The sequence below is a fragment of the Panthera tigris genome, chromosome A1 (genome assembly GCF_018350195.1).
Source record: "Panthera tigris isolate Pti1 chromosome A1, P.tigris_Pti1_mat1.1, whole genome shotgun sequence".
NCBI classification, from domain to species: Eukaryota; Metazoa; Chordata; class Mammalia; order Carnivora; family Felidae; genus Panthera; species Panthera tigris.
In genome coordinates, this window is record NC_056660.1 from 98,292,914 (window position 1) to 98,308,207 (window position 15,294).

Consider the following 15,294-nt stretch of genomic DNA (forward strand, 5'->3'; position numbering starts at 1 on the left):
CTAAGACTTGAGTGAAGCTCGCTTTGGGAAGCAAGAACAATTTAAAAATGTCAGTCTTTAGGAGGGGCCTGGGTGGCTCAGTTGGTTGAGTGTCCGACTTCAGCTTAGGTCACGATTTCACCTTTTGTGAGTTCGAGCCCTGCACCAGGCTCGCTGCTGTCAGCCCTGAACCCTCTTCTGATCCTCTGTCTCTCTCTTTCTGTCCCTTCCCCACTTGTACACACGTTCTCTCTCTCTCTCATTGTCAAAAATGAATGCACATTAAAAAATGTTTAAAGATAAAATATCAACCTCTAAGTGTGAGAAAAAAATCAAGGTATGTGATCCAATTAAAGTGTGTATGGTGGATACCTATTTTTCCCCCCAGGGGCACACCTCCTCTTTTGGAGGAGAAATAGGGCATAGGTACAGACGACTTGATTGAAGTTGGGCCAGTCACTGTACTTTTTTGTCATCAGTTTCTCCCCAAACAGTGCTGATTCATATGGGGTCTTTCTTTGTGTGAATCTGAAAATGATTTTACTTCCTGAAAACACTTTACTTCCATATAAGAAAATTATCATAATATACAGATTTTGTTAGAATAACTTGTTTTAGTGCCACCTGCTGGAAAATCATGGTAATAAGTATAAAAATGTAAGTCTTTTCTATAAAAATGGCACAACTCTGGTAGCAGCTTTGCACCAAACTCAGTCGCAGTGATTGGCTCATGTGTCCATAGCCTAAGCTAGACCTATCAAAGTCGTCTCCTGGGCACTTGCCGTGATGATCTTTTTCTTTTCTAGCTGCAAAAGTTGTGAAAATGTGAGCCTTGACTTACCGGTGACCATGTTTTAACTTTATGTAGGAATGAGCTTAAGAGAAAGAACGCACGAAAAGAGGGTGGGATACAGGGACAGAAAGACATAGTCTCAGTGGTCTCAGAACTTCTGACTCCAGTCCTACTCGAAGATATTTCTATCCATACTTTGCTTTGGCTATGAAATAATTTCCTTTGTTGAGTTAAGCAAAAGTTCAGTTTCTGTCACATGGATAAAAAAAAAAAAGCCAAGTATATATTGACTTTGGATGTCAAGTAAAATAAACTGACTACAGTTGGGAAAGAGGGCAAGATTAGATACTTTGAGTTAATCTCGGTTTTTATATTAGAGTCATGTGTGGAGTTAATCTAAAGTTGTTCCTGCTGGGACTGTGTCGTGCTAAACCTAGTCGTACATATCCTCCATAGTGTAGAGTCGTGCCTAAAGTAGCCATTTAAAAAAAATTTGTTGAATCAAAGTCCATTGACTTTAAAGACTTCCACTGAAACTTCCAGATCACGTTTGTTAAACCAGTATGCATTTATCTATAGTAGGTAGACATCATGCCAAAAGCAGTTGATAAAAAGGAGACATTTCTCCAGACAAATGGAGACCACTCCACAAGATGTATGAGTCAACACAGAGTTCTAGCTCTTAATTTGTATTCCCTAGATATGAAACATTGATGTACCATTTAACTGCCCAAGGCCTTGGTTTTCTCACCTATAACATAAAGAGATAGAACTAGATGACCTTTAAGGCTTACTCTGGAAAAAAACAAAACAAAACAAAACAAAACTCAAGTTTTCTTTTAATCTCTCCAACCAATGATTTTCAGAATGTGGTCCCTTTCCAGCTGCCCAGAAACATGTTAAAGGCAAATTTCAGACCCCACCCCAGACCTACTGGATCAGACACCCTGGAGGTAGGATCTAGTAATCAGTGCTTTAACCAGTTAGAGAACCTCTGCCCGGACATATGCAATATACTTATTTAATAGTCAACATATATATGGAGAACTTTCCTAATTTCTCTCAGCTGTGTTTCAGTGACAACATTTTGTCCTTTAGACATCCGTGTCCTTCTCCACCACACTCCTCCTCAGTCCCCCAGTGAAAACTGTTTTGGTCAGAGCAGTGTCGCCTTCTTTTTTTTTTTACATTTTCAAATATCTCTAATAACTTTATTAGATTTTCCAAACAAAAAATAATTTCCTGCAAAAGAAAAAGAAAATCAAAGTCAAAGCATTAAAAGCGATGTTATATTATGCATATCATCCTTTTTTGAGAATCGATAAGCATTGTTAAGGTAATGAGAATCCATAAGAGCTACTGCCAACAAAATGGAACACGGTATTTTGGAATATTCTTGAACTCTTTGTGACTTAAAAATTATGTCAGTGTCATAACATTTCCTACAGGTTAATTATCAGGGACCCTTCGCGATAGATTACACACACACACACGCACACACGCGTGCGCTCAAGAAAACTGATAACTGCTTGTAACTAAAAAAACAACCACTAGATGATCTCCTATAATTATCCAATCCTTCTTGCTGCAAATCCCAGAAAATATAGATAAAGAGACAGAAAGAATAAAATGCTGGGTACACGACCACTTCTGTGAATAAGGCTTTCTTTTTTTGTGTGTGTATCTAAGTGATGAGGTTTGAGTTATGTACGCATTTGCAGTACATAGTGCTAGTACATAAACAAATTTATGGACAGATTGATGGTAAATTTTACTATGTGTCACTTTGCGGTGTGGTCCCCATAATTTGGCTTTAAAACTTCATATATGAACCTCTGAGAGAGTCCAGGGTAAGCCAAAGGAATAAATTATGTTTTTTCCATAAGTGTAAAAAAAAAAAAAAGTAAATAGACTTTATGTGTCCTTTTCATTCTTCTTCCTTCTCTTCAATATTTTTAACTCTCTTTGTAAGAATTTCTTCTTTAGGCATATTTTACCCATACCTGTTTAATAACTGGAAGATCGTGGTAGCCACCCCTGGTGGGTCCTACCAGCCTTCTAGTTTGGATTTGGAAGTCCCCTTTCACTTGACTCTGTATTATATTCAAATACAGATCTAGACAGGTGACAGCCATTATTTAAGAATAAGTTGTGCTATGGATATGGATGTTATGTTTTAGAGTGATAATTATGATTTGATTTTGAGCCAGAATAGTTTAGTTCATTAATACTAATGGATATCTTAGGACAACAGATTTATTTTTTTTTATCTTTAGTGAAGGAGATTCAGAGTAGCATGGATATATTCTTAAGTTGTAAGAGTATTCTTTTGTCAGTGGAAAGGAAAACATCCCTTCTTTTCCTCCTCTCCAATGTTCTTGACACTTTGAGTTTTGTGGGCTTCTGTATCTACCTGCCTATAACTGAGAGTCAACAATTCAAAGCTAGAGAAAAAGCATTTTTCCTTTTTTTTTTTCCTTATGCTCTCCTGCCATTTCTGACCATTTATCTTTATTCACATATAAAATAAAGCTATCATTAAAGATCAGAAATTTCCAGTAGGAGAGTTTGTAAACCTGATAAAATTATTTTTACTGTTACATCTTTATAAAATAAAGAACCTGCAGAGATAAAGGAACTTAGAAAAAAAAAATCTGTTCTCCCTACCTCAGAGACGTTGAGCATATTGCTTATTGAACACTTCTAATTATTTCTTCCTTTTTCTCCTCTCCAATTTTCTTACTGCACACTGCTTCTTTTATTCTTTCCTTATTTTAATTGTCTCCCAGCAGCTCCTGCTGAGGCATCCTATCTAAATGTCTATTTTTTTCTTCCGGTGCGTCTTTTTTCCATATTCATATATGACTTCCAATGATTTTGTCAAGGGAAGGTGTTCAGAATTAAGACAGTGATTGATTATGGAGGGCTTAAGGAACTCAGAAGGGGAGAAGTGCCAAGATTTTTTTCATCTAAAGAGGCTTGTTGGGACAACCTAGGGTGTGAGAAGCAAAAAACAAGGGCCCTGCTAAGGCATGGCCAAAATGGGAAGCCTATTAAAATAATGATTTGGAGTAGTGTGCACTGAAGACAATAAAGTAAAACCATCCTGCGAGGTCAGTAGCTAATAGCCCATGGGTTTGTTACTAAGGAAATTAAAACTTTAGCTAATGAGAATGGGAGCCACCTACTGAGAATGAGACTGAAGGCTTCCTATTAGCTCTCCTCCCTGGATCCTTTGGCAGAACAGTCAGAAAGTTATTTCCTATTTAGTAGCGAAAGGCTTGAAATGGAGATTAAAAAAAAAAATGATGGGGGAAAAAAAAAGTTGGAGGCAAACTCTTCTTATTCAGCTCTTTCAAGAGGAGATCTAGACAGCGTATCTACCCAAACATACATCAGCATAGGTCATGAAAACAGAAAGAATAGTTAGAGAGAGAGAGAGAGAGAGAGAGAGAGAGAGAGAGGACCTGTCCCAGATAAGTACAGCCAAGATGACTCAGTCTCCCTGAGGGATTTTTGGTGTGGGGACGTGAAATTAATACATCCGCTATTAGTTTTGTGGAATCAGCAGGATTAGGCAACCTCGTTCAAGAACTGTGGCTGCATTTCATTATTCCACGGGTGAGGGGTCTTTGTGCACATTTCTCTCTCTCTCTCTCTCTCTCTCTCTCTCTCTCTCTCTCTCTCTTTTTCCTGCAGAAGTAGGAACACCTCTGTGTAACTCCTAGATCAACTAGGAGAATGATTGGAGGCCTTCTGAACATACTTGGGTCCTCGATAAACACTTAGGGTCGCTTTACTGCCCCTAAACGCAACTCCTGGCCCTACCGGGGGGGGGGGGGGGTTCTTTCCATTTTGTCCTAAAGTGTGGTGGGGAACCAGGGCTCTGCTAGCGGGGGAGAAGGAAGGAAGCCGGCTAGGTGTGAGAAGACCCCCCAGCCGGCTGCGGAGACGAGGGCATTTCAGGATGAAGGCCAGGGCCGGGCAGGGCGCGGACTTGTGTCCCTGCTCGCGGACGCCCGCGTGCCGGGCGAGAGCTCCCGGAGCGCCGGGCCGCGGGGACTGCAGCTGACGGCCCGGGGCGCGGCGGCCGGGCGGCCGTCTCCGCGGGCGGGGAGCGAGCGCGTGTGTGCGCGAGAGCGGCGGGCGGCGGCGGGAGGAGGCGCAGGCGCGCTGCTCGCCCGTCTGCAGCCCCGAGCCCAGCGCCGCGTCTCGGGGAGTTGATGGCAGCACCACGGTGCGGCCGCCCTGCCGAGCGCCGAGCGCAGCCTCCCGCCGCTGCCCGGGGAGCGTCCAAGATGCGGGGGGCTCGTGGCGGCAGCGGCCGCAGCAGCGCCAGGGACGGGGGCGCGCAGCAGCCTCCGCTCGCCCGCCTGTGCTGACCTGCCTCGCCTGCCCCCAGAGAATGTCAGCCAAGTCCAAGGGGACCCCCTCCTCGTCCTGTCCAGCCGAGGGACCGCCGGCAGCCTCCAAAACCAAGGTGAAGGAACAGATCAAGATCATCGTGGAGGATCTGGAATTAGTACTGGGCGACCTGAAGGACGTGGCCAAGGAACTTAAGGAGGTGAGAGGCGCGGGGGTGGGGAAGGAGTTCGTCACCTTTCGCCCCCTCGGGGTTCCGGTCCGGTTCTCAGTGGGGACCGCCAGATTTCTTAACTCCTAGCAAACTATAGAAGGACGCCTGCAGACGGACTTTCCTTGCTCCGGCGACTCCTGAAAAGAGTTGCTGCACTTTTTTTTTTTTTCCTTTTTAATCAGGAAGAAATCAACTAGTGTTTTAATCGATGGACCTGGGATCGTGGGAAGGGCGAACGCGTGCGTGTCTCTGTATCTGTGCGTGTATTGTCGGGGAAGGGGGGCTCACTGGGGGTGTGTCGACAGAGGAAGAAATGAGCAGCCCGGCCGGAGCGTGCAAAATGCTCCTGTCCTGCCCTCTTGCTCCCCCAGAGTCCTTTGGCAAGTCGCTCCTTGCCTGGCAGCCTCCCCAAGCCGGGGCTGGAGGGGGGCCGGGTTCCGGGCCCTGGGCCAGGCCGGGGAGGGCAGCCTGGGGGAAGCTCGGCTCTGGCTCCCCTCCCCGCCTCCCGAGCTGCGCTGGGTGGAAGGCGACCGGGGCTGCAGGCAGGGCAGCCCAGACTTGGGGATGGAGACGGGGGTCTGGGACTTTCTCACTTTCGCAGTTCCTGAAGCATCCCCTGCCCTCCTAACGTCGCTCCCCGTAACTCCGGGCCTTCCCGCCACCCCACCTCCTGCGTTGCTCCCATCTTGTAGCCGCTTGGCTTTGAACCGGGGGAGCGGGGCGCGTGGGTGAGCGTGTGCGCGTGTGTGGTGTGTGTGTACCGGGGTCCTGCCACTTGGCGTCCTGGCTCTTGCGAACCCGACTGTTTGGGTTCTTTCCCGCTGCCCCTTCACCCTCACCCTCTGTTCCACTTCTGGCCTCCCACCCCTATCCCCTGTGATCAGGAATGAAAGCAGCCGGGGAGGTGTCGGGGCTGAGGCTGCGTAACTCAGGCGGCTGCTCCAGGCGAGGGGGGTGGGGGAGGGGTGGGGTCGCCCGCGAGCCCGGCCGGGCGGCAGCTGGTGGCTTCGCGGAGCTGGTGGCCGAGTCCCAGCCCGCTGTTCATCTCCCTAAGGACGGCTGGTGCAGTTCTCGGTCCGGGCGTCCGCACCCGCAGTTGTGCGAGAGCTCAGACTGTAACTTCTAAGGTGGTGGCCGCGGCGGGAAGGGAAGGAGTGGGGCAGACGCGAGGTCCAAAATTGTATTCCTGTTCATGAGGCCAAGTGGGAGGAGACTGAGGGTTGTTTGGATGTCTGGCCTCCAGAGATTAACCTCCTGAATCCAATTTCCAATCCAAACGTGAGGAAAGAGACCCTCCCCTCTCCCCCACAGCCCAACTCCCTTTCTCCTCCGATTTCCCATTACCTCTAGGAACTGAACTCCGCGCGTTACCGAATGAAAATCTGTTAAAATGGCCCATTCATTGGCAGGGTTCGGTTTGCCGGTGGCACATGCCATTTCTGTAGATTGTTCCATAGAGCATAATTGCCACTGAGGTCCTGAGAGTGGAGATTGATACAGATGATCGGTGCAAGGATCTAACTTGTTCGTGTTTGCAGGGCTTTTCTGGGATCATTGCTTCACAACTGGTTGACAGATGGCGAGGTTATGCATTGACATTCAAGTCTAAAGATGCTGTTCGTTTCTTTGTTATTCTTTTATTTGACGTCTTTGGCAGGCTGTGTTTTCATCTGAAACATTATGGCGTTTTAAAAAATGAACAAATTTGGGCATGTTCCTTTTGGCAAAATTTTGTAGTAGTTGAGGTTTCTACGGTGGGAAGTGTGGGAAACCTTTGTCAGCAAAGTCATGTGTTTACTGTCAAGGCAGGAGGCTGGAATTAAGAAAAAAGGCAGTCAAAAGTCTGCATTTATGGGCACATGCTTCCTTATGTTACGATGTGTCACTCCACTGTCTATTTTAGACAGAATAAATAAAGAGGAACTGCACATGGGCCTGGTTCTGCTTTGCCTCATTATTCTATAGGCTTTTGGAGACCAGATAGATCTACATTGAAACTTTTAACCTCCCTGAGACTCTTGATTAGAATCCCAAAGAAGGAAATCAGAAAATTTGTGGGTCTCTCTTTCTCTCTTTCTGTGTCTTCATTTATTTGAGGCTTTATAAGGGAAAAAAAAACAAAAACCGGTCGTTTATTAAGAGTATGGGAAAACATAAATAATGTACAACCAAGTAAATGAAAGGATCTATCTTCCAGACAGATCCAGAAATAAAATTTTGACTTAATGCTTTGGAATCTTTGATTGGCTGCCAGGGCCTTTTGTGTAAAAATCTTACCCTGAGAGTGAAATTTATGAATGATAAATGATGTCGTGGGATTGTTAATTACTTCTGTGAGGCTGTCATCATCCTAGGTTTACGCAGGGAGTTGTATATGCTAAGGCTGAATCTCAGAGCATTGGTCATTTATGTAATGTGAATGATAGTTATTTTGAGAACAAATATTTATAGGGCATGTTTAACCTATGACATCTTGCAGTTGTCCAGCATTTATCTTTTGAAGATAACACTGCACATGTGACTGAACGTATCTTTGATGTAGTTTTGTATGGAGGAGTAACTTAAAACTGTAAAATTGCAAACCTTGTTGGTCTCTAGATCTGTGACTTGTAAACATGAATTTCACTGTTCATCATTGGTTAGATTCAGTATTCTGGCAGTTTATCATTGGTATATATTGAACATAAACTGTTATATTTAGAATCTAATTCTTTTATTGTCAATGGTATGCCTTTAGGCCATACTCTATCTTGATATAAATTAGCCAAGAGTTCTTATTAACTTGGAACAGAAATTAGAAATAAAAAAAGTGATTATGACTAGATCACTTTATCAGTCACCATATGGTATTTTTCTTTTCTGCTTTTTCTATTCTAAAAGGCAATATTCTTTTTTGAATATTCCATTTTTATTTTTACATAAACTCTGCACCAACAATACTGGACCTGTGTTGGAGGTTATTTTGAAATTGCTTTTCTTTTCAGAAGTTTTCTGGACTTGAGTCATTTGAAAATTCAGGTATTGGAGTAGGTTCGAACATAGTAGTGACTGCTTGAAACACGTTACTAATTAGGACAAAACTATGATGAGTGTCTTCTATGATTAGTTATTTACTGATCATTGCTTCATCATTTATAATTGGATTATATCTTGGAAGAAAAGGAACAGGATTTCTGGAAACTCTAAGGTCCGTTTTATTCTACCCTCGGTATTCAGTAAAATCTTAAATGATTTTCAGAAATAATGAGGGTCTTTTGATCTTCTATAGTATAATGGAAAAGCCTTACACATAATTCAGTGTATTTACTGAGTACCTACTATGTGCCAAGTACTGTATTATCTTTTCATGGCTACCAAGAAGAAGAATTTATAGTTTCTGGTCTCAGTGACCTCAAAACATCAGTTTGGGATGCATTTTAACTGTCTTTGAACATCACTAGTGTAAAAAGGCATTATTACTGCTTTTAGTGGCCACTCTCACTCTGATCTAATGGGCTTGAGAATAAAAAGCAGAATTGAGAATAAGAATTAGTGTGTGTAGATTTATACAATGATATTTGCTGTGTACTTAGTAATGTAGCAAGACTTTGGTGAAGAATGTCAAAGCTTAAAAAGGATGGTAAGACAGAATTTTAAGGACCTTACAATTTATTCAGATTGTCATGATTGACACAAATGGATCAATGCCACATACAGGAGATCACCTATCCAAGTCTTAAAACTGGATGTATTGAGTTTTTCATGAGGGATTAATCCTTTGGGTGGATGAAGAGTCAAAACAGAAGATTTTAGATCTTTGAGATGTGGTTACAATTTGAATAAGTAGAGAGGAGAAGAAATTAACAGGAAATAGCATTAGGATACAATATTAATCCATGATGCTTTTTTCTACACATTGGAAAAAAGAAGAAAATAGTGGTGAAACTGGAGTTTTAGGGATAAAATTAGCCATCATTGGTTTATTAGGTGTGGGCATATACTTTTTTTTTATATTAAGAAAAATAGAAAAAACTACTTTTTAAAAATAGTTGTCAAATAATCTGACATCTTTGGGTATTGCTTTGCCTCTTATTTTATGAAGATCTCACTGGTAAATTGTTTTGCATCAAATACTGTTGTTAATATGGTATCACAGATCTTATTAGAAAGACACTGAAATATGTAGTAAAGAACCTTTTGATTTAGAAACAAAATTCGTTGCTGCTTTAGCTAATTCTCATTTAGTTTAGACTCATTATAGTTTTGAACTTTTTTGCCATGTTTCACTTTATAATGTGAAGTAATAAGACTGCTAATAGGTTGAATATATGCATATGTTACATATTTGTTTAATAAGTATAATTTATTAAATTTAAATATTTGATAAATATGATTATATATGTGTATTTAGATACACACATTATATATATACATATATATACATATATATATGTGTATATATATATATATAATTTATCTATTTATCTATTTATTTATTGCTAAGCCTTTTAAGTAGATATGTCTCTCATAGAGAACCCAGTTAAGATGAGTTATTCTTTCTGCACCCTGGAATCACTTAGTGACTGGACTACTTAGGTGGGAAGCTATGTCAGTAGTGTGACTGTAGACTGGAAAGCACTCATGATTTTTCTTATGAGGTCATAAAGAGAAATAAATTAAACTTAAGTTTAATTTTGAAAAGTTTGGAACCCCACTGGAAACGGTCCATTTGGACACTGAGGGAAACAGAATTGACAGAATTAACAATTACCTGCAAAATATTTTTGTTCTTTGGGGTACCTGGGTGGTTCAGTCGGTTAAGCACCCGATTTCAGTTCAGGTCATGATCTCCTGGTCTGTGGGTTTGAGCCCAGCGTCGGGCTCTGTGCTGACAGCTAGGAGCATGGAGCCTACTTCAGATTCTGTCTCCCTCTCTCTTTCCTCTCCACCCCTGCTCGTGCTCTGTCTCTCTGTGTCTCTCAAAAATAAACACTAAAAAAAAAATTTTAATATTTTAGTTTTTAAATGTTTTCCTCTTTTCAGATGGCTTATTCACATCAAGTTCTGTAGTTTATTGCTCTAGGAAATCCTACCAAATATTTTTTGGTTAATAAGCCCATGCATGTAAAATTCATTACTAGAACAAATTATAGAGAATGATCTCTGGAATATTTTCCAAGTTCTAAAGTTGTGAATGAATGAAATTTCACAGTTCAATCAATTGTACCAATAAGTATACTTTTACGACACTATGCAACAGTCTGCCTCCTTAAACTCAAGTATATTTACAAAATGCTAAAATGGTTTTTTATTTTTCTTGTGTTAAGCATGATGGCTTAGCATGTTACTGGAAGAACGAATGGTTCTGAGAAAATAAAGATAACCAATAACCATGTTTCACTGTCTCTATTTTCTATGCATTAAAGCCATTCAACACTCAAGGAATTAGCTGATAAGAAACTCAAGCAACCTTAAACCAATAAATAGATAATGTGCTTCAGGCAATAGTGAACTAAATAGATAATAAAACCAATGCGATAGGTTTCATGTTTACCTGGATTATGTTTTTTCTACCTTTGCTGTTTTGAGGATCTCAGGTATTTAAATCAAAATATAGCAAAAGAGATAGAATTGCAAGTTTGAGTAAAACATATTTTATCAAACAAATTAAACTACAGATCCTTCTATGGAACTAGTTCATGAAAAATTTCATGGGCAATTTTTGGGAATTAGAGGGCTCGAATTCTAATAGGCGCTAATTCAGTGCTGTTTGAAATGTGTGTAACCTCATGCCGAAAATAGATTAGTAAACAACAAACAGTACTTTTTTTCTTTTAAAAAAGCTTAAAATTTATTTATGTATTTTATTAAGACTTTCTGGGTTTTTTTTAATCCAGCTTAGGCTCACAGCAAAGTTGAGGTGAAGGCACAGATTTCTGGATACCTCCTGCCTCCACACAATGCATTGTGTCCCCTATTATCAACATCCCCCACTGGAGTGGTGAATTTCTTAACAACTGATGAATCTCTACTGACACATCATAATCACCCAAAGTCCACAGTTCATAACATGGCTCCCTCTTGGTGGTGTGCATTCTTTGGGTTTGGAAAAATGCATAATGACACGTATCCATCTTATGGTACCATACAGAGTATTTTTATGGCCCTAAAAATGTTCCGTGCTCTACTTATGCATCCCTCCCCTAAGCCCAGCCCCATGGGTACTTTGTTTTAAGGAACTAATTTCATTTGTTTTTCTCATTTCAGAAGCAATAGTGTATATGAGTATCATAGAAAGTTTGGAAAAAACTAAAAATTACACAGAAAATTAAAATTATCTTTAATGTCAAATAGAAATAGATATGTTAAACATTTTGCTATATTTCCTTTCAGTCGTTTTGTATGCATATTTTTAACATAGATGAAGTCATAAAATTATGAAATTTTATGCAGTGATATTTTTTGCTTTCTTAAGGAGTATTAGATCATAATGATTATATAGATCTGCTGTAAGTTACTGTATAAATACTCTAATGTTGGACATTCTATCAATTTACGAATTTTTGTGATTGTTAAATATCACTAAAAATTTTTAAACTGCTTTGGCAATGAAAACTGCTAAGAGCTAGATTTTTACTCTCCGCCTTAGTACTCTTTAAGTATATTTAGTTATATTAAATCTTCTAATACTCAAAACAGGCATATGAGAAAGGTACTACTGTTATGCCATTTTACAGATGAGAAAACAGAGGCCAGAGGTAAGTCACTTGCCCAAGGTCACTTGGGAGACTTCAATGCCAGGCATTTTAGTGCTAGAGCCCCGACATTTAACCACTTAGCTCTATGACTTTTCCTAATTTGTTGTTGCTGTTGTTTACATTTTCTTAGAAGTCAAGAGTGTAAAAGTGTTTGAGCATTTGATCCATATTAACAGTTTTCCGGGGAATTTTTACAAATTTTTACTCCCAACAGCACTATATATAGACATTGTTTCTTTTCTTCTTTCTTTAGGTAAAATTAACATACTATGTTATATTAGTGCCAGATATACAATGTAATGATTCAACAGTTCTGTAAGTTTCTCAGTGCTCATCAAGATAAATTTACTCTTAATCCCCTTCATCTATCTCACCTATCCCCTCACCCCTCTCCCCTCTGGCAACCACTGTGTATTTAAAGAGCGTGTTCTTTTGTTTGTCTTATTTGCTTTCTTTGTTTTTTGTTCTGTTTCTTAAATTCCACCTATGTGCAAAATCATATGGTATTTGTCTTTCTCTGACTTTTCACTTAGCATTATGGACCTCCAGGTCCGTCCATGTTGCAAATCACAAGATTTCATTCTTTTTATGGCTGAATAGTATTCCACAGCATATGTATCCCACATCTTCTTTATCCACTCATCTATCGGACACTGCTTTTTAAATTTTATGTGAAGCTAATAAATCTTTTTATTTTTGTTTTGTAGTTAATTATTAATTTGTGGTAACAGTCATTGGTTTTGTGACTTGGCACTCAATTTTGGGCACCAGTCTCAAGTCAGAATTAACAGTGAGTTGATTAGACCTTGAAATTTGCATTATCCAAATAAATATGTGCTGCAGAATTAATCTTGGCCTATTTAGTATTAAAAAATGTTAATAAAATACTACTTCGTTTTTTTTTATATTATGACAGCAAATAAAGGAGCAACTAATATGGGAGCTTACTGATAAATAGTATTGTGTGCTGCTGTTTCAAATTAATTGGAAAACTTTTATTTTCTTTTGATGCTATCGAATGGTCTCAGAAGGGATGCAGTATCCTTAAGTTTTCTGAGATGTTTGGAGTTTCATAGCATTCTGCTATGACTGATGAAGAGAAAAGCTTGTTTAACTCTCTACCAGACACAAACTTATTGACCCGACTAAAAGGTCACGTGTATTTTTATAATTAGATTTCTCATGTTATTTTTGGTGATGTCGATTGTAAGCCACCCCTCTTCCCATGTACATAAGGGATACAAGAAATAACCTTATTCTAAAATCTTGGTTTTTACCAATATAGTATTAATAGAAATGTTTTCATTTTATGCAAAGTTAGTTCATTAGGAAGAACTGCTTTAAACTAAAATTTCCTGTAAGATCTGGGAACCTAGAGTAAGTGCTTCTTTGGCACTAAGTGCTAGAAAGTAACATTAATTAAAAGGAGGAAATAGACATATCTAGGTAATGTCCCAGCAAAGCACACTCACAAGGTGGCCTGTCAACTCAGGACAGATGTAGCCTTACATGGCATTTTTATTTTTGAGAATGAAAGAAGATGCAGATTCTAAAGGAAATGAGCTTCTAGACCCCGCTATAGGTAAAAACATTGCCAATTTGAAGACAAAACTTATATTTATGATTTTTGTCTTCTCTCTTGCTGCTTTGCAAATGCTACTTCAAATTGGCATTTGGGATAAATGCTTACTTGTAGAATAATTGAAGTGAGCCAAATAACATACCTGTGCCCAATGAGTCAGTTATTATCGTGTTTGGCACACTATAAACAGATTCTCAGCTACAGATAATGTGCGCCATACTTGCTTAGAGAAAACAAATTTAATGATTTCCAACAGGTTCCCTTCTCTAGTACTACACAAAAGCTAACAGGTATGTTGGCCTTTATTTGCCTCTTGCCTAGTATCAAATCTTATCCTAAGATTTCCAACTGTATTCATGCTGTGGAAAAATAACAAGTTAATATCTATATCTATCTATCTATCTATCTATCTATCTATAGATATAGATATATATCAAACTAATTACCTTGTATCAGTGATTCTTAATTTTTCCTCCCATATAACAGAGCCCTTTGAAAGTTTGGCAAAATCATGGATATTTCTCCTGGAACAAAAGCTTACAAGAAAATAAGGTTTCACAGATACTGAGGGAATCTTGGGTAGGTGAGAACAACTCGGTGATGAGACAAAACAAATGATTGCTTGTGTGTTTTGTTTTCATTTTTAATTTTCAGGTAGTTACTTGAAACCCAGCTCCGTAATTTTCAAGATCAAAAGTCCTGGGTATATAAAAAGAAAACAAAAGAAATACTGATGGCTGTAATCTGATGGTTTTTGTGCCAGGGAGCAAATGGGTAGTTTTCCACAATTTACTTCAGATACACACACACACACACACACACACACACACACACACACACACACACACACTTCACTACTCTCCCCAGAGTATAGAAAGCTTATGTGTCTAAAGGTTATGTGACAGATATATCATACGCAGGACAAAATGTTTCCAGAACTTATTGTAAATTAAGCATATTCTCTTAAAACTGGTCCCAAAAAAGTATTTTTCCTTTCCTGCATGACATTATTTCATGAAGTAAGAAAGATTTATTGAATACTTGGTTTATGTAAGACACTATGCTGTAGACGATGAAGCATACAATCATGAATAAGCTTAAGGGACTGCACCATAGAAGGTCATCTATCATGGGGAACCACCTCTTCCAGTGTGAAAGAAGGCTCTCTAAAGCAATGTGGAATGTGTAAAGGGCCATAGTGTTAATTCTAGAATGAAGAATGATGGGAGAAACATTCATGTCACTTACCATTTTAATTGATTTCTTTCTGCTTAGGACACTGCTTAGTAAAATGTGTGGTAACTCCTGTAATGATACCTAATAATTTGGGGATATGAGCACAAGCCTTTCCAATTCATACATTTGTCGCTTGGTTATTCCACGTTAGAACAGTATTCTTGGATATGATGTTAATATATTATAACATCTCAATTCACATTACAAACACCAGAAATCTCTGTGAGACAAATCTCTCCCAGTGTTCTCCATTGCCAAGTAAACATATATGTGGTTAGAAACAATCAGCAGCCAGTTACTGTTCTCTGTAAAATTTGTTAAAATAAATCATTAATATTTTACATACATTGGGGCAACCAAACTTATGTTAGTATGTAATTTAAACATTTTA

At 39.5% G+C, this 15,294-nt stretch overlaps 1 protein-coding gene across 1 annotated transcript in view; it reads left to right on the plus strand.

Annotated features, from left to right (window-relative positions):
- The first annotated feature begins 5,023 nt into the window (after positions 1–5,023).
- The window catches only part of PRR16 (proline rich 16), a 199,652-nt gene continuing 189,381 nt past the window's right edge, over positions 5,024–15,294 (plus strand). The window contains exon 1 of the mRNA XM_042982674.1: positions 5,024–5,336. Coding sequence (XP_042838608.1) covers positions 5,178–5,336 — 159 coding nt within the window. The 5' untranslated portion in view covers positions 5,024–5,177. The remainder of the gene's footprint in view (positions 5,337–15,294) is intronic.